The 21,343-nt window shown below is 35.8% G+C and overlaps 1 protein-coding gene across 1 annotated transcript in view; it reads right to left on the bottom strand.

Moving 5' to 3' along the window:
• rg (A kinase anchor protein rugose) overlaps positions 1-21,343 on the bottom strand; it is a 1,380,990-nt gene that overhangs the window by 1,104,418 nt on the left and 255,229 nt on the right. The window contains exon 13 of the mRNA XM_090393458.1: positions 13,017-13,099. Within this exon, the coding sequence (XP_090249584.1) occupies positions 13,017-13,099 (83 nt within the window). The remainder of the gene's footprint in view (positions 1-13,016; positions 13,100-21,343) is intronic.

Raw genomic sequence — 21,343 nt, 5'->3', positions numbered from 1 at the left:
CTCAAAACTAAAAACGGTGATCACTTCCAGTTTCAAATCCCCTGCACACTCCAGTGTCCTGCATCAGTGAGAAAACATCACTATCAACAATAACATTGTCAATGAGACTTTTCTTATTCCTTGCCTCTTCTCTCCATGTGAATTTATGCACATTTTTATATCGGAACATTGTGTTAGTAATAACTAGTCCATGTCCTGAGCAGAAATCCAACAGGTATTTGCCATTATTATTAGTTTTGCTCTTTTCTCCAAATTTTCCCAAAATATTTCTGTATGTCTAACAATAATTTCCTCCAACAAGGAACAACTTTTCCTTTCTCGTTGTGTCATTTGCTTTCTCTAAAGCTTCGAAAAATTCCTCCACTTACACCTTAGTAGATCCTTCTGTGGGACCACAGGCACAAATAAGTCTCATTGCTCAGTTCCCCTATCAGGTAATTTGTCCACGTCACTCTACTTGCTATTGCCTGCCATTCAAGATTAGCCTCGTATTTAGTGTTGAATACTATAGCCACTCCTTTTCCCTGATTGTTATTGCCTGAATATAACATTTTTTGTTATATTCAGTTTTTGTCTTTTTTTTGTTCAGTCACCCCTATTATGTTGATCTGGTACTTATCCAATTTTTGGTACTTATCTGTCAGTTCCATTTCTTTGCCATTTAGACTTCCGATGTTAACAGTACTGTTTCTGAACTCTGGCAATGTTTAGTTGGGATGTGTTTCAGGATTTGTTCCACTAGTTGACTTTTCACTGTTTCCACTGGTTCCCTGGTGAAGGCAACGAGGGCATTGTTGAACTAGGTGATGCTCCAGCTGGCATGAAATTCTGTCATGTTGTACTATCATTTTACATTGTGGTTTAAGCCAATAAGAATACAATTTGGTCGGCTAAATCCCAAATTGCAGCCAAACCTTGTTCATTCAGTATCCAGTTAGATACCTAACAGAGTTCACCACGAGAAGGTGAGGAATGAGCATTAGGTCAGAAGCCCGTCAGTTCTCCACATTCCTTTAAAAGCTATGTGGAGGTCTCCTTTAGTTGTACAACTTTGACCATTCGGCATTTTATTTAGTAATATTTTTATTTTCAAGCTAGAGTAAACAAATAACAAAGCATTTAGGTTTATCTCATTTTTGTGTAGTGTCCTGTACATATATGCGTTCCTGATGATGATCTCAATACAGAGGTCGAAACAGTGTGTATTATTTTCTTAATAAGTAATTATCCAACACACACACATGCAATTTTGTCTCTTTAAGTTCTTCACTATGAATTCTGAGACCGTATAACCTTAAAAGAAAGAAAAGATTTATTTAAGAGTATAACATTATCTGCATAAAGTAAAGAGCCGAGACCAACAGGTTCTTCACTATGAATTCTGAGACCGTGTAACCTTAAAAGAAAGAAATGATTTATTTAAGAGTATAACATCATCTGCATAAAGTAAAGAGCTGAGACCAACATCTCTAATCTTGATATCAGGTTTAATACCACTTTCCTTCATAATATGATCCATATAGATGATGAATAACAGAGGAGATAATGTGCACCCTTGTAACACAACCTGACTTAACATCAAACCATCTTCCAATACCTCCTTCAATTCTAATTGCTAATTTACAATTCAAATAGAGACTATGCATTGCTTGATATATATAATATCCTATTTATCTCATATAACTGGAGCATTTTGAACAGCTTTCTTCTTGGCATCTTGTCATATGCCTTTTCCAGATCTACAAAACTTATAAAGCAGATCCTTGTCATATTCCTATGATTTCTCAACTATTCGTCTTAAAGTGAAAATCTGATCCTGACAACCTCTGTTTGGCCTGAACCCAACTTGTTCTCCAACTTCTCCACAATTTTTCTTAGCCACTTTTGAAGAATATGACTTTCTTAAAGAAATTCCTCTGCAATTCTCACATTCAGCTTTATTCCCCTTTTTTACAGATGGGTACAATGAGAGCTCTACTCCAATCATCTGGAATTGAATCTACTGACCAGGCCTTCTGAATTATAGTGTAGCCACTGTAAAACTTATATACATCCATATTTTAGTATGTCTGGTCAAATATTATCTATTGTTAATATCATTAATAAGAAGTTATTAATAGGAAATATGAGTATGACACACGAGAGCTGTTAAGAAAATGTTGATATTGTGTAATGTACAGAACACACAGAAGTGAAAGAATTGCAGAAATCCATGAGGAAAATAAAAAGGAGGTATTATTTGAAGCCTGAAGCAGCTTGAAAATTTTCCATATTTGGTTTTTAGGGTAAAATTTCCAGATAATGTTAAAAAATGTGTGTGTGTGTGTGTGCGTGCGTGCATTGGTGTGATTAACAACACACTGTACTATAGATATGAAGGAAAACTTTTCATGGGTGGGAGACATATAAAAATAAAATAAAATTAAATTAAATAAATAAATAAAATAATGGTAGAAGATAAAATGCAGCAAAACTTTTTTTAACTTTTTTATAAGTTAGCCATTTTTAGATATATGAAAACTTAATGGAGGTAATCAGACATAATCAGGGTCATCTAAATCTTGTGAAGTGTGTAAAGCTCAGGCAAGTCTAAAAATGGTGAAACAGTGACTGTGTTCATTATAAAATTGAGAGCAGGCAAATGAAAAAACATTCTGTTATTCATATATTACATTATATCAGTATTGCATTATTTCTTGCATAAGCAGGTTATCAGCACTCAACAAAAAAAAGAAATGTTTAAGATGAATATGACTTATGTAGATTTGAACACTGCTATGATCACTACTACTCGGGCAGTGTTTCACTGGTAGTCTATACAAGGAACTAGCAAGATGGACAAATGTCTTGTCTCCAGTCCCACAAACACTTTTATAGGACCTCTACATGAACACGTGACTGCTGGACAGAGGGAAAGGGAGTGCAACTATTCTGGTTGATAGACCACTGATCTTATAAGCCTGCAAAGAGTCAAAAAAACTTCAAAGGTCACATAATCTTTTTGCATTTTACTCTTATATCCTCTAATGCAAGTTCTATATCATGTAAATGAGATGTACAGGTCATGCATTCTAACAGGATCTGATTGGATGCAAAAGTGTTCTGGAAACACTATAGTAGATCTTGCATACAATTCTGATTTCAAACTGTCTCTGCTTAATATTTCATTTTATGCACACCAAACAGATGCTGCTGGTAGACAGAAGAAGGTAGTGTACATGAGCTCCCTAAGATGCACAACAATATGCAGTATCAAGAAGTGTGTGCAACCAAGTGAAAGGAGTGTGTGACCAATGTTGTGCAGTAGATGTGGTCTGACAAGTATTTTATTTTTACAGCACAGATGTCATGATCAGCAGAAATAACTGTTGGTGTTGAAATGCATACTATAAAAATAAATGCTAGAGCACTACAAATTTGAGAGATAGTATTCCAAGTTGGACAGATCTGAGATTTGCACAGAGTGTAAATAATAGCCAGACAAGTGAGATATACTGTTTTCAGCAGAAACACTACTCAAAGTTTTTTTAGAGGTTGAAGAGGCTATTCATGTGATGCATTTTATGTTAGGAGTTAGGAAAGGCTAGAGGTAAATGTCAACCCAGAAGAACGGATCTGATTAGATCAAAAAAGATCATGACTAAACAAACACATGCAATAACCACAGTAATAAGTTTTAATAAGTAAATATTTCATCCTAAGTATCAAAGGACATCATCAGTACAGTTAATTCAAATAATACTAGGAATAACGTACAGTTAGGGCACATGATTACAATGGAATCCCAATATGAGTGAAGTAGCGTGTTATAGAATAAAATTAAATATATCTGGGGAAAAAAAAAATAGATTACATTAAAATAAGATAACATATGTAAAAAAATTATTTTACACAATTTTGTATGACAATTTCCCATACTTTAGGAATAATGTCCTTTGATACTTAGGATGAAATATTTACTTATTAAAACTTATTACTGTGGTATTACGTGTGTTTGTTTGTTTAGTTGTGAATTTTCCACAGGTTTCATTGTACAATAAAAAAGATCATATCTGTGTGTGTGTGTGTGTGTGTGTGTGTGTGTGTGTGTGTGTGTGTGTGTGTGTGTGTGTGTGTGTGTGTGTGAGAGAGAGAAGGGCAGTAGTCTGTTACCATTGAAGGTGATAAGGTTGTCATCAATACCAATGAAGAATAGTATGGAGATCAGCATTTAGGGCACTGGATTGTGTACAAAATTTTAAAGCATGTGATGCTTGAGTACCACAAAGTTTCTCAAAAGAGGAAGAAGAATAAAGCATGCCACCATCAGCAAAACTATGAATAGCTGATTTCAGCAAGAGAAGAGCATTAAGAAGACAAATGATATAACAGAGCCTTCAGGTATACTGCATCAGTTGAATAATCTGAATAGAAAAATGCTGTTGCCATAAACACGATAAATGACGAGAGAGAGAGAGAAAAACTGCATATCCAATTACAAAGAATGGAAGGCAACTATAAGATGCAAATTTGGTGTCAGCTATACTTCACTATACCCTGTCAAATTCCAAAGTGCACAAAAGCACAGGTTTCTCCAAACCTTTACATGGTACACAATTCTGAAGGCAGGTTGCTTCCCAGAAAACAGAAAAAATTGAACAGAAGAATATACACAATAATACACCAGCCTCATAGCCTTGATTCAGAATAACCCAATTTAGACATGGGAGATAGAGGCAAGGGGATCTGCTATGGACCTTGAGTGGAAGAATCCATACTGGTAGTCACAAATTAATTTCAATTCTCCATCCAAAGAGCAATAAATGATCTCCATTATTTTAGGAAGAATGAACAAGTTTAACAGGACAATACTTTGATAGCCCTTTTATCTTCTTTTCTTCAAACAAGCTGAATAAAGGCTTGCTTTCATGCTGTAGAGTAAATGCCAGTTAAAGCACAGAGATGATATAGGACAGTGTCAGTTGTGGAGTATATCTTTTAAGTATGTTTGGAGGAGTGTATTAAGAAGTATAGAAGCCTTTTTAACATCTAGGTTGATCAAGATTCTATTGATATCTTTCTGGAAAAAAGGCCACAGTAAACATCCAGTTTACTGTTTCCATATGATTGAAAGTATTTATCTTGGTCATATGTGCAGAAGTCTGAAGAACATAATGATGACAGCAATCCCCCTATAATTAGGGGGTTTCTAGGCAAATTAATGCAGCTGATTTGCAACTCCTCTGCTGCATCCCCTGAGGGCAAGTACAGGGGGTCCTCGACCTACATCATCCTTAAAATGCGTCGTTTCGATTTTACGACAGTAATCCCATAAATAGTTTTAAAAATAAATTTCGACTTAAAGCAGTGCGACATAAAATTCAAACGTCGCGGGCGAACTTGTTTGCGAGCGTGGCGGAAGAATACGTCGTTATGCACCGTTTGTTTGAGAGAGGTGGCGTCGCTTGGGTCCCAGCATACACTCTTTAGGTACTGCGTGCTTTGTTTACATTTGCTCTCTCACTTTTGTGTTTGTGTTTTTTTGCAACTTTTTACCCTTCAATATGGCTCCCAAACGTAAGGCAGACTCTTCTGATGGCAGTGTGTCGAAGAAAAGGAAAGCCATTACATCAGAAGTGAAATTAGACATTATTAAAAGGGCAAAAAAAAAGGGAGAAACGCACACTGAACTTAAGTCGTACCACAGTCGGGACTATTATCAAGGATAAAGTTCGCCTGTACAGAATGTACAGTTTCATTTGTCATTTTGGGGATTGTTCTCATTTTTATGTTTGTTTTTTTATTACAGTTTCATTTTTGTAATTTTTCTGTACTATACAGTAATTATGTTCTCCCTTTCATTTTCCTATGGCCTAGTTCTGTTTCTTGAAATATACGTATGACTTTAGGGTGTTTTAGGTTAGGTAAGTAATTTAGGCTATGGTAATTCTGACTTGCATCGAAAATCGCCTTACATCAGTCCATAGGAATGGATCTCCGACATAACTCGAGGACCCCCTGTACTGTATTTATGCTTGTAGATCTGTGTGTTCACAAGGCCAGTCTGGGTGTTTGAGAGATGGAAAACCCAAAGTTTCTAGGTAAAAAAAAAAAAAAAACAGCATAGAAATCTCTCTAATTCTCACATTCAGTTTCATTTCCTTTTTAGCAATTGGAACTATTAGAGATTTACTCCAATTATCTGGAATTCAACATTCTGAACAGTGCAATGTAGCCAATAGAAAAACTTTTATGGCTCCATATTTGACATTTCTGGTTGAGGCTATTTCATAAGTTTGTTTGTTTAATGCTTTGTGTAAATCAGGTGACTTGTGTAAAAGATTGCATGCTAAACAACAAAGCAAAAAATTATGACCAACTGAGGCGTGTGCTGGGATCTGTCCCTTGGCATCAGTTGCTAGATGGCAAAGATGATGCAATATCAGAATGTGTTTATAGAGTTCAAAGAATAAATAGGATAGGAATGAAATGGATGTGCAATCTTATTAAACAAGAGATGAGATGAAAAAGATTATGTGGCAGGAATACTATGTACAAAAGGATGATGTCAATTTTGAAAATTATAAGGAGCAGGACAGAAGAGGTACAGCTACAGTATAAAGAGCTAAGTCTGGGTATGCAAAAAACTGCAAGCTAAAGACAAGTCCAAAATAATTTTATTGTTAAGCTACAAGTAAAAGCAAGAATGAATGTGAAAAATTGGTCAGAAGAGATTGTTCAATTAATGAGTACCCATTCTATTTAGAGCTATCAATGATGTATGCAACACTGAGGGCTATACTATCCCTTCACTGAATGTAGAAAGTCAAGTGTATGAAGTGAAAATACTAGAGCTGTTATATAAACAGAACAAGAATTCAACAATAGGAACTGATGGATATCAGCACAGATGTTAAAAGAGTGTTTAGCTGAACTGGCTATGCTTTTGATCACTACAATTTGTGTCTCAGAACAAGGAATATTCCACAGAAGTGGCAAAAATGTGTGATAGTCTCCCACTGCACAAAGGTGGCACAAAGATTGGTGTGTCTATTTACCTACCTATCAGTATCTGTGGAGTGGGATGAAGATTTTAAAAAAGTTGATAAGAGCCTGCATACAAAATTGGTTGAAAATGACTCTGCTAAGGATTCTTACAGTATACAGCATGGAAGGCTATTGCATAAGCTGGAGGATATGAGATTGGATTATAAACTCTTATCTTAGATATGAGGATGGCTGAATGACCAGTATCAAAAAGTGGTGTGTGTGTGTCTGCATGACTTAAGCAGACTAGTGGTGTACCATAGGGATCATTCCCTTGTCCATTTTTATTCAATCTGTATATTAATGATATTGCAATGGATTTGACAGGTGTCATATCCATTGCAATGTCTGATGATGATGATGATGCAAAGACATCATCATCATCAAACAGGCAATGTAATCAGGAATGCAAATGACATGCAGAATGATTTTAATAGACTGGAATTGTGGGCATGTGAAAATGTCTATCAGTTTCACACTTAGAAATGCAAAGTTATGATCTTTGGTGACAAGATATTCAATGGTGTAGTATATTAGTAGGATTATGACACACTGAGCATATTTCCACCATTAAAATTCCAAGAAACTAATCAGACTAGGGATCCTGGAGTTTAATAGATAATAAGTTGATTCAAGAGCCATATAGCAAATACAGCTCAAAGAATAATTGTAATGTCAAAATGAATACTGATATATATAAAGATAAGGAAATTAGTTTGCCTCATTACAAGGCTTTGATACACACTCACCAGGACTATGCTGTACAGATCAGGTCTCTGTCCTGGTTTATGAGGTGATGAAAGATACCGTGCAAAGATAGTGTGCAAAGAGTGGTAAAGATGATATTGAGACTGTTGAGTGTAGATTATGAGGATACATTTAGAATTTGTGGACTGCATGCAGTACTAAGCAGGAAAAAGAGCAATGATATGATACAAACTTAGATGAAAATCAAGTTTTAATTTCATGTAGGATAGGGAGATGATGAGAGGATCCATTGAAGTTGAGAATGAATGCAGTCAAGAAAAGGGTGAGAGCTAGATTTTTTCACAAAAGTGCAATGCTGTTTTCACTCTTAGAGCAGTGTTTAATTGGAATTGATTGCTTCTGGAGGTGGTGAGTGAAGGTAGTGTGAATGAATGAATTAATTAAAAAACTGGTTTGACAGCTGGCATGTGCGATGTGAGCCTCCCTTGATGAGTCTCTGGTAATAATAATATCATCTACTAGTCTTTTCTACCTCAAGTATTGATATGTGACATTTACATTCCTCTTGTATTTTCTACAACTGTTCAGTTACTGATGGTTTCATTTAAGTCTTCCAAAGTAATTATCACAGATATCCAGAATATTTTTAGATTCAGGTTTAATATCACCATTATCACCTCTGATTTCTTTTATTGAACTCTTTCCTCCAGACATTCTGCCACCTTCCTGATATTTATCTTCTATATTCTTAATGAAGTCTTCCCATGATATTTGTTTAGCTACTTTTATACCAAGATTAGCCCTGGTACATTTTTCTCTTTGTTCTCTTAAAGCATCAGAAGACAAACTTGCTAGAAACTTTTATACCAAGAAAACTTTTATACTCCTTAGCTGAATCAATCAATGTCTTCTTCAAAGGTTGCTGATGACAAGGTTTGGCTCTCCTTTTTTTTTGAATAATGTTTGTATAAATGAGTCAACATTTCACCTGTAAAAGCAGCTCAACTTTAATACTTTTTTAAAACTTTCTTGTACATTGTTTTGTTCAATATGATATTCATTTTTATCCTACTAATGACTAAACAGTCACTTCTAATTTCAAATCCTCTTGTATCCTCAAAACTGACATAAAGATCTTGTTATCAACAATAACACAGCAAGTGAAAATTTTCTTATTTCTTGTGTCTTCTCTCCATGTGAATTTGTGCATATCTTTATATGGGAACATGGTGTTAGAAATGACTAGTCGAGAACAGAAACCCAGAAGGTAGTTACCGTTATTATTATTAGCTCTCTCCTTACTCAAAATTTTTTTCCAATACTTTTTATACTGAGAATTGGGTTAGAAATAAAACACTCGATCAAAGACTGGAGACCAATTAGCAAGCTAATCTCAGGTGGTCTGGTCACTTAAACAGAATGGAAGAGGAAAGCTTAGTAACACAGATATTTGCTTTTAAGATGGCAAAAATAAGACCCAGAAGAAAACTTAGACAACGTGGATTGATACAATAAGAAGCATTTTATATGACCAAAAAACAAAATACTGGATTCCTAACAGACAACAGATTAATTTGGATGGAAATCATCAACAGGAAATAAATAGTAATGTAATCTTTTCGTGTAGTACTTATCACATAATATCCTGTACATCTATCTAGAAGTACATGTCCAGAATTTGATGATAATGATGATGCTGATATTGAAATCTGTAAATGAATATAAGCAGACTCCCGATTCTTAGGTGGAAAAAGATTAATTGAAGTGAATTTTATATATCGTAATGTACATAATGTACACACCCTTTAATATAATGTATCATTACATTACTGAATCATCATACTCACCAGATTGTTGGCTTTTTATCATGCTGTTTTGAAAATAAAACTCCAGCAGGTCGGCTTCAGACAATCATTATTTTATCTGCCCTAAATGTAATCATGTCTTTACTTCTGATACTGGACTTGGAGTGCATTGTTCTTCTAAACATCCTGTTGAAGTGAACGCTGTTATCTGTACTGAGTGCATTAAAGCATTCTGGAGTTCAGAGGAGGAGCATATTCTTGCTGCCCATGAAGTTCGTTTGGTGGCAGCAGGTGTTAGGAACTTAATTGAGGTTTTGGATGATGTGCAGCCTCGTCGTACTTTTAATGCTATTAAGTCATCAAAGATTAGCAGGTTACAAACAGCTTTTTAATGAGTTTACAGAACTTTCTAGGAATGATGAGATGGGTAATATCTCCCAACCTGCCTTCCATTCCTACTCAGAATCAAGTTGATTTTCAACAACCAGGTTTATCGACAGAAGCTATGATTTCCGAGTTAGCATCAGCTTTAGACCATAAACCTTTAGCAGAATATAATCATACAACTCTTAAAGACATTATTTGTGCTCATCTTAATGGGCATGAGGATCACCAGCAAACTTCAGGATTATCTCCAAAATGTATTTTCCAAGCAGCAGCATCGGCCTTGACAGCCAAGACATCCCCAGGCTCAAAGTCTGCCTCCATGCATGCGATTGAGGAAGAGGGTTTATGTTGAAATTAAAGCCTTTTATAGAAGAATGGCAGGATGTATGAAAAGACTATACGGAATGTGTATCTCCACCTCCCTCCGAAGAACAGTACAAAGATTTTGTGGAAATTTGGAGTACTGTCTTCTCCACTTTACCACAGCATTTACCTGATCAAGACCAGCCTTGTGTGCTTGGGTCTATCCCTGAATCAGCCATTTATTCTTCTGTATCCAATGAAGAAATTGTATCAGCTTTAACCCCCCAATCCCCAGTAATTCAGCTTCTGGCCCTGATGGCCTTCCAGTGTCACATTTAAGGAAAGTGCCCATTCAGATCCTTAAAGATCATCTAAACATTTACCTATCCAACTAAAGTTATTCCACCTTATTTATGGAACTCAAGAACTATATTTATCCCAAAGAAGGACACTGCTAGTAGAGCTGCGGATTACAGACCTATTACAGTTTCTCCTGTTCTTCTTCGACTTTATCATAAAGTGTTAGTCAAGAGACTGCAAAAGTATATCCAACGTGATGTTTGGCAGAGAGCCTTTGTCCCTTCAGATGGCTGTGCTGAGAACATTTATATTCTTTCTGCCTTCCTTTTCGATTCCTGTCGATGTCTTAAGCCTTTGTTTATGGCTTCCCTGGATCTTCAGAAAGCCTTTGATAGTGTTTCTCTTCCTGCTATTTTAAGAGCACCATCTATTGCAGGCTGTCCAGATTCTTTTCTTTCATGTGTTTTAGAGTTATTCTCTAATAATTCTCTAACTATTAATATAGGGGCCAGGGTGACTTCTATTTCTGCAGTTCAGGGTGTTTGCGAAGGCAATCCTCTATTTCCTATTTTCTTCAACTGCCTCATTGATGAGTTTCTTCATTCTCTACCTAACCATATTGGTTACTCTCTTGATGCTTCTTCTTTTAATGCTATGACCTTTGCAGACGACTTTATTCTCATGGCCTCCACTAAGGTAGGCCTGCAGGAACTCCTTGACCAAGCTGTAGACTTCTTTCATGTTAGAGGTCTTACCATAAATATGGAGAACTCCTGCTCATTAGCACTTGTCCCTTCAGGGTGTGACAAGAAGCTAAAAGTTGAAAAACTTAAGTTTTTCCTGCACGATACGCCATTGCATTGCCTTACTGTCCTGGAGGAATGGAGATACCTTGGTATCTTCTTTATACCAAAAGGACAGTCTTCTATTTCCTTCTCTTTAGAAAATGCCTTGTCATCTTTAAGAAAAGCTCCTCTCAAACCCCAGCAAAGGCTTTTCCTCTTCTCAAATTATTTGCTCCCTAGGTACTATCATAAGTTGATACCTGGGCATACCTATGTCTCAGTACTGTCCCATATGGATAGGGCTATTCGCTCTTCTGCTATTCATTAATGAATGGCAGAGCGAATGGCCCTATCCATACGGGACAGTACTGAGACATAGGTATGCCCAGGTATCAACTTATGATAGTACCTAGGGAGCAAATAATTTGTTCCCTAGGTACTGAGACATAGTACGGGACATTACTATGTCTCAGTACTGTCCCGTATGGATAGGGCTATTCGCTCTGCCATTCATTAATGGCTTAGGCTTCCTTTAGATACTCCTGTTGCCTACCTTCATAACAAGGTGAAGGACGGCAGACTTGGTATCCCTTCCCTCCAGTGGCTTATCCCAAGCCTCCGTTATAATAGAATTAAGAAATTAGAAATATCCACTTCTCAGATTTGCAGAGATGCATTTCATTATCCTGTTATCCAGGAAGACTTTTGACATACTACAAGGTGGACAAAGTATCAAAGTCAACTGATATAAACTGTATCGGCAGAGCATAAGACATGGGCTACACAGCTATATAGCTCATTCGATGGTGCATCACTTTACGGATCTAATCTAGTGCCTCCCCAGCATCAATGGGTATGGGGAAGGTACTAGACTCCTCCCTGGTTATTAATTAATTGACTTAAGCAGGGCTAGGATCAATGCCTTGCCCACGAGGGCCTGTACAACCTGCAGCAGCAGCAGAGGTAACAGTAATTGTAGGACAGGTTGTGCTACAGTGAAACTTTTCTTATATTGCCCAATGTTGTTTTCAAACTCATGGTATTCAGGTGAAGCAACATGATGCCATGGTCTCCATATTAGATAACTGGTTAAAAAACATTGGTTGGGAGACTGTGGTTGAACTGCACTATAGGACTGTAGCTGGTATTAGAAAGCTCGATTTAACTGTAAAGAAAAACAGAAGATTTGGGGTTATTGATACACAAATAGTGGGTACTGAGCACCCACTTGCTGTGGGTGCTCAGTACATAGGAACAAGGTCAGTCATAGGAACAAGGTCTCATATTATGAGCAGAATATAGATCTTGCTCGACAGAGTGAAGGGAAGTTTGGGGTAGCTACTCATTTCACTAGTGCTACCATCTCCCTTTGTGGTGTATGGCGCAATAAGAGTTTCAAAGACTTGACTTCTATAGGCATTACTTTGGCACACATAAAGATCATGTAGCTGAGCTTTGAAGGGCACACTGGTGGCTTGGTGTCAACACCAACAAATGACTTCTAGAATACCTCATACTGGCATGGGATAGATCTTGATGTATTTTGGCTTCAGCTTTTCTGGCCTATTGCGGCAATGGCCTTTGCTCTGGTAGACCATAGTATGTAGCAAAGATTTATAAAATAAAATATACATTGTAATGTACATAATGTACAAACCCTTTTATACAATGTATCATTACATTACTGAATCACCATACTCACCAGATTGTTGGCTTTTTATCATGCTGTTTTGAAAATAAAACTCCTGTTGGAATGTCAAGTTGTCCAAGTAAAGGAAATAAAACCTGTAAATACATAATGAAATTTATAAAATCTATAAACAAATACCAAAGAGCATTTTTTTAAACAAATGTGAGGGCTATACTGGAACTTGATAAAGATTATTGTATAGCAAGTGTCATGCATTGATTATTATTCATTACACTGCTTCAATGGTATTAACTCGCAAACATATAAAAAGAACAAGTCACACTTATCTCTTCCAAAAGAGACAACAGAATATTTAGTCCAAAAATTTCCATCGAACATAGTCGACTTATTCAATTTACAATTACATATGGTTACTTCATGTGGAAATGGAAAGATAAAATATATATAAACAAGAGTAAAGAATTCCAATAAGCTCTTCTCTATAATCTAACCTACCCAATTTTTATTGGATACCTAGAAGAAAAAAAAATCTCTCTTGCACAGAACCAGAACTTCACTCATTTCTGTAAAAAAATCAACACCCAACATCCTCGTATTAAGTTCCCAGTAGAAAAAGAATCGTTAAAATCATCTGGACCCAAAATCAGCAATTTGGCTGCGGTACATTGATGATGTCTTTGCAGTTGGAGTCGAACAGAACCAGAACACTCATTTTGCAAAAAATCAGCACCATCCACATCCTCATATTAAGTTCACACTAGAAAAATAATCACCAAAAGATATTTCCTTTCTAGATGTACACATCAAACAAAAGCAAGATAGATCCATTTCCACTTCTGTGTAATGAAAACCAATTTTCACATGTCGTTTTTATCTGCAATACATCACCTCACCATCCATCTCAAAAATATAGCATCACAAAATCTCTAGTATTAAGAGCACACAAGATTTGTTCTTCCAAAGAATCTCTAAAACAAGAACTGGAAACTAAATAACAAACAGCCTTATATAATCCAAGTATAATTCAAGAAATCATTAATGACTCTCCTATACAGCAACCCAGACAAGAAGAATACCACAGGACTTCTATACCATATATTAAATAAGATTTGTTCTTCCAAAGAATCTCTAAAACAAGAACTGGAAACTAAATAACAAACAGCCTTATATAATCCAAGTATAATTCAAGAAATCATTAATGACTCTCCTATACAGCAACCCAGACAAGAAGAATACCACAGGACTTCTATACCATATATTAACATCATCTCTGAATGGGTGGCAAAAATTACGAGAAAATATAAACTCATTTCTACCTATAAACTCATCAGCCAAATTCATAACCTGCTTCCTTCTCCAAAAGACAAACTCTTGCCAGTGATGCTACCTAGTATATACAAAGCACCATGTTTGTGCAACTTGTTTTACTGTGGACTGACAGGAAGATCCGTTAATAAATGTATGACCACATACAGGTTATCTGGCCCCACACAACATAGAATTGAAAACACTAGCCACAGGATCCAATGGGAAAATACCAAGTTATTACATTGATCAATATATAAACATGAATATTTATGCAAAGAAAGTACTGAAGCCCTACTTCATTGATCAAACCTGAATCGTAATGACTGCCTTACTATTTTAAAGATGTGGGAAATTGTTATCCTCAGCTGTATTAAATAAATTTGTAATTGCTTATTTTATTTTTGACTAATCTATTTTAATTTATTTTCAACTCAATAATTTTAATTCATGAACATGCAACTGTATAATTACAGGAATTTCAATTTAATGCATGCACTTTACACATTTGTTTGTTTATTCAAATTGCTTTTTGTTGTTCACTGTTTATACTAATGCTGTCCTATGATATGTATGATGAAATAACTGCATAATGAATTTAATATCTGCTGTGGTATACATGTGATTCTATAGTTATAAAAGAGAACAAAATATATCATATCAGGATGCAAAGAGGAAGCTAGCAACCACCACTACACTTATCTAGAAATCTTATGCCGAAAAGGTGACAATTAAGAAAATATCAATAGTAATCACATCTGTATATCCATTCTACCACCTAATAACTTCCTATACCTGAACTTTACGATAGTGATTGCTTCTTTGTGGAACACATAAATCATACTAACTACACACTCACTCTTGAAACAACTCCAAAATTGATCAAATTTGATGAGGACCCAGTTGTTAAAAGAAAATTATGGCAAGAACTCTCCTAAATATAAACGACCAGACATACCACAGAAAAAATAGATGCTTCTGTATCCAATGAAAGTAAACTAAACTCGAAATGATCCTGATACACATTGGATGATGTATTAAACATTTTTCCAGAAGAAGAGATAGACACTTGTTGTCTATACTTCCATAAATCAATAGATAAATATAAGCCTGACAAAGATAAGTCCTCAAAATATATAGCTCTCACTGGACAAGCCTACAAAGCCAAAACGAAAAATTTCTACATCAGAACTGTCATGAGTTTTACCATAATATTGATGACAACAAGGTTCGGCTGCAGAAACACAGACCTTTGTTTGTGTCTGCAGGAAATATGTTTAAAATTCAGTCAGAATCCAACCTTAAGGCATTTTACTGTCATCCATAAGAACAAAACTGGAGATGGCTGGGCTCATTTTAGAGCTGCAATCCTAGGGAACAATCATACCACTTTCCAACATGTCTAGTAAAATTATTATTATTATTACTACTAGACTCTTCCAGGGAGTCCAAGGACTCATCATGGGAGGGGAATATACTCTACTTCACTAAATACATCTCACCCTCTCCACTACTACTTAATTCTACTATGCTACTACCATCAAAGCCATCTAGAGCCCACAACAGTATTTTTTGTCTGTAAATTGTGTGTGTTCTGAAGACTGATTTGTCTGTACATGAGGAGAAAAACCTAAGTTAATAGGAGGAAAAAACCCTGCTACCCATGTATGAGATCGGCTAACTCACCTTCAATTGAAAAAGCCCATATAAGGATTCCCCTTGTCACGACAAGAATCGAACCCAGGTCTTTTCCATTCAAAGGGCACAATGTTCCACTGTTCTTCCAGTTGTACTACGGAGGCTAACTGCTCTGGAAGTAGTAAACATTATAGATGCAATAAGAAATCCCATATATCTGTGAGATTTCTTATTGCAGTATGTTTCATTTATTTACCACCACATTGTAAGTTAAATGAGATTGAACTTGACTAAACATACACACACAATCACTGTGGTTATGTGTGTATGTTTAGTCATGAATGCTCCACAGGTTGCATTATAGAACAGTGATTGAACTTGGTAATCTTTTGTTGTAAATGCCTCAGCCAGTACTTCTTGTGGGTAACTTTAATGGATACTGTGGGGTACTGCTAACATAAATGGACACTGAGTGAATTCTTGACAATCATAAATTTCCCTTCCTAATAATAGTCAATATCTTCTTCAATATGCCCACATGCTTATGTTTTACAATAGATCTTACAATCTACTCCCCCATCCAATTTTCCACTGCCCATTTGGAATGCTCAAAGAATATATGTGTAAGTGATAATTTTCCTGTTATTTGCACTGTGTTCACACGGTTCTTCTATATGAGTGACTGTGTAAAAAATGGACTAGGCTCACTGGAATATTTTTCCTGTCTTGCAAAATTTAATGCTGAATCAGTCACACACCTATCAATGAAGCAGTGAAGTATATCACAGATTATATTGTCCAGACATCAACAGCTGCAATTCCATAAACATCATCTCTGTCCAAAACTGTAGTAGAATCCATAGTCTTGAGCATCCAAAAAAGATATAGACAGAGCATGCCTTGTATTTCATAGATACCCACCACATCAAATCTGATGGCCTTTACATGTATCAGGCCTAAACACATTATGCGTGACATCAGAGTCAGGAACAATCTTGGATCCAGTTTATATTGGTGATTCATCAAATTAGTGTTCAACAAGATAAAATTGAACTTTATATTGAAAGGAAAAGTGTGTCTGAGCAAGTTCTGAAATGATTCAGCTTGAACAGCTACTCAGATATGAACCATAGACTCATATACACAAACATTATTCAAGATAAACCTGAAAGAGTTTGAAAACAATTGCCACAGAATCTTCAAACTTTGGAGATTCTGTGGCAAACACCCTAAAGAAAACTTTGATTCAACCAGAAAGTCATGTGTGAGGTAATCTGCAAGGTTAGAAAAATCAGTACTCTAAGATGGACTCGGGAAGTTAAAGAGGCAGTCAAGAAAAAGAAGAAAGCATATGGATAGTTCCTGGTAAGTAAGTCACTGTGTGTGCTTAGGAAATACAGAGAAAAATAGAAAAAAGCAAGCCATTGTGTAAAATTAGCTAAACAAAATTCATGGGAAGACTTTGGTAAGAACATTCAATATAAATATCAGGAAGGTGACAAAATATTCTGGAGGCTATTAAAAAAAACTCAGAAACGGAGGAAAGAGTACCGTAAAAGGAATTAGAGTTAATAAAGGGGATATCAAAAACTGAGGATAAAGATATTCTTGGTGTATGTGTATGGAGTATTTACTTAGAAAGATTGCTAAATGAAACGAGCAGTGACAGCATGGTGGTAGAAAACACTCAACGAGAATGACATCTGAAATATATGAGGGTGGTCTGAAAAGTTCTTGGCCTCAACCATAGATGGCAACACTATCAGCAAGATTTTTTTTTTTTCTAAGTTAGTACATCTGTCATAAGCATCCATTTGAAATTTCAAGTCATTCTATCAAGTAGTTTGTTTTGAACAACTGTCTGAAGCAAAAGTGTTGTCTGTATCCATTGAAATGGATAAAATTGAGTATTGTGTCGTAAAATTCTTTGTAAAAGAAGGTTTAACACCAAATGAAATTCATTCAAAGTTCATAAAAGTTTATGGGCACTCTTCTCCTTTGTTTCAACAAATAAGAAATCGCTGCCGTGTTTAAACATGGCCGTACCAGCCTTGAAGGTGATCCACGTGAAGAATGTCCAAAAAGTGTTACAACATCAGAAACCATTGATCAAGTGCAGGATATGGTATTGGATGATTGGCAAGTCAAAGTGCATGAAATTGCTGAGACTATAGGCATTTCAAAAGAATGCGTAGGATATATTTTGCATGAAGAATTGCAAATGAAAATTCTTTGCGCAAGATGGGTGCAACGCTTGCTCATAGCAGATCAAAAACGCACTCGCATGAAAATTTCTGAACAGTGCTTGGAGCATTTTAACAAGAATAACACTGATTTTGTGCATCGATTTATTACTATGGATGAGACTTGGATTCACCATTACACACCAGAATCCAAACAGAAGTCAAAACAGTGGACAGAAGCCCGTTGTTCAGCACCAAAGATGACAAAGTCGGTTCCATCAACAGGAAAGTTTATGGCATTGGTGTTTTATGTAAAGTCATTATGTTTATTAATTATCTTGAAATGGGTAAAACAATAACGGGGGAATATTATTCCGATTTTTTAACCAGACTAGACAAAAATATTCATGAGAAGAGACCTGGTTTGCAGAAGGAAAAAAAATCATCTTTCATCAGGACAATGCATCTGCCAACAACTGTCTTGGCAATGGGAAAATTAAGTGATCTGCAGTGTGAATTGTTGGAACATCCAACCTATCCCCCAGATTTGGCTCCCTCTTACTTGCATCTCTTCCCAAAACTAAAACTCTTGATTGCTGGTCAGAATTTTTCTTCGAATCAAGAGGTGATTGCAGCTGTAGAAGGGGTATTTTGCAGATCTTACTGAGAACCACTACAGGGACAGGATAATGGTGCTGGAGCATTGCTGGAATAAATGTATTAGCCTTAAGAGAGATTATGTTAAAAAATAAAAATAATTTTGAAATTATAAAAAAGAAAATGATAAAGTCCTAACAAAAAACGAATTATAAATTCGTTTTTTTTTAGGACTTTTCATACCACCCTCATATGTATCTACACTTGAAGCAGATAAAGCTACCACAAACTTGAAATGAGAAAAGGTAGTAGGAGTAGAGGATATTCAAACAGAAATGCGAAAATATGGAGGTACAGAAGTTTACAGTGGCTACACTACATAACTTAGAAGGCTTGATCAGAATTCAAGATTACTGGAGAAGTGTGCTCATAGTACCATCTATAAAAAAGGCAATCAAGTTGAATGTCAGTATTACATAGGAAATTCTCTACTGAGTGTTCCTAGTAAGATATATGCAAGTATTCTTGAACAGCTTGAACATTCAAGTATTCTTGAAACAGCTAAGAAAAACTGTGGAGAAGAAGCTTGGAGAAAAACAAGTTCTGTTCAGACCAAACAGAGGTTCATAAAAAAGATTCCAGTAATTGGACACATGTTTATTAAGGTAAATAACAATAAAAAATAAATAATAAAAAAAACCCGACAAGTTTTGTAAGTCATTTGACTTACATCTTCAGGGGGTCAAAGGTAACTAAAAGTTTAAACCCAAGAAATGAGAAATTACTCAAAATAGTTCATTCTATGCAGTTGTGGCCGTCTAACTGTTCATTAAATTAAATATCCGAAAGCAGACTCAGTGCAATGCTAAGGTTGAACAACGCTGGATTCTGTCACGTTCTGTTGTTCACGTTCACATTGTCCGAGGTCTGACTTGGGTATATTTTTTATCAATGATGACCAAACTTGGTGTAGAATTAGGCCCTGGTTTTTGTTGCATTGCACTGTATTCTAAGCATGTTTGCAGCTTCTTTAAATTTCTTATGTAACAATATTTTTCAATGTAAGACGTTTGTTTTTTGGCAGAGTACATTATGGACGGTGGAAGTTATATGGAATGCTAGGTCTGATTTGTGTTCTCTTCTTTTTTGCACGTCTTTTTGGTGTTCATTCATGCGAATTTCCCCTGATCTTCCCTTTTTGTATTTAAACGTTTAGTTACCTTTGACCAATGAAGATGTAAGTCAAATGACACACGAAACTTGTCGAGTTTTTTTTTTTATTTTTTATTGTTATTTACCTTAATAAACATGTGGTCCAATTACCGGAATCTTTCTTATGAACTTTAAACCACAGAAACCTATGCCTACAAACAGAGGTTTGCCAGGATCAGCTTTTCACTTTTTCAAGACAAATAGTTGAGAAATTATGGAAATATAACAAGGATCTGTATTTAAGTTTTGTAAATCTGGAAAAGGAATATGACAAGGTAGCAAGAGGAAAGCTGTTCAAAACGCTCCAGTTATATGATGTAAATGGGACATGATATCAAGCTGTACATAGTCTCTATTTGAGCTGTATTTGAGCTAGAATTGAAGGAAGTACAGGAAGATAGTTTGATGTTAAGTCAGGTGTGTGACATGGATATACATTATCTCCACTGTTATTCATCATCTATATGGATCACATTATGAAGAAAAGTGGTATTAAACCTGATATCAAGATTCGAGATGTTGGTCTCAGCTCTTTACTTTATGCAGATGATATTATACTCTTAAATAAATCTAAGACAACTTTGCATGATTTGTTGACCAAACAGAATAACTGCTGTAATAAATTTCATATGAAAATCAGCATTAAAAAGACACAGACAGTGAAAATAGGCAGAAACAAACATGAACTGCATCCCGAATGGAGAACTCATAGAACAGGTAAAATATTTCAGCTATTTAGGCACAATTTTTAGTGAAGATGGCAAATTAAATTTGGAAATAGACAGCAGAATTAACAAAGCTGGTATTATCATTATTGTGACACCTCCAGGGAGTCCAAGACTCATTGAGGGAGAGCACCAACTCTATAACTCTCTGTCTTCACTATTCAGTCTAACTACAACTAACCTCAACTATACCATCTACTGGTGAGTGGATATGCTAGCCACTCAGCCAACCAGGCAAAAAAATTTATTATTATTATGTTACACCTCTAGGGAGTCCAAAGACTCATCAAGGGAGGGCACCTACTCTACAACTCTGTCTCCAGCAACTACACCAAAAGCATCTACTGCCCACCACCATCACTAGCATTTCCACAGACAATCGCAAACATCCATGCCTATAGCAGGATTTGAACCTACAGCCTTTTGGCTCTGGGAAGTGGATAATCTAACCACTCAGCCAATCAAGCCAGTAATGGTATAGTAGGAAGTCAGCTAATAAATTTATATGGAATAAAAGACAGATTAGTGCAAAAACTAAGATCTATACAAGACATTGTGCAAACCAATTTTATCTTAAGATCTAGAGCTGGATTAGAAATAAAACTCTTAATGAAAGATTGGAGACTACAGATATGAGAGTCCCAAGAAAGATTAGGGGAATGAACAGATGGCAGTATCATATTAAAAATGAGGCTATTAGGAAAGAACTTGACATTGT

Source organism: Typopeltis vanoorti, chromosome 5 (assembly GCF_054136105.1).
Source record: "Typopeltis vanoorti isolate ZY-2024b chromosome 5, IOZ_Tvanoo_1.0, whole genome shotgun sequence".
NCBI lineage: Eukaryota > Metazoa > Arthropoda > Arachnida > Uropygi > Thelyphonidae > Typopeltis > Typopeltis vanoorti.
Note: the sequence above shows the minus strand (reverse complement) of the source record. Positions and strands in the feature narration are given on the sequence as shown.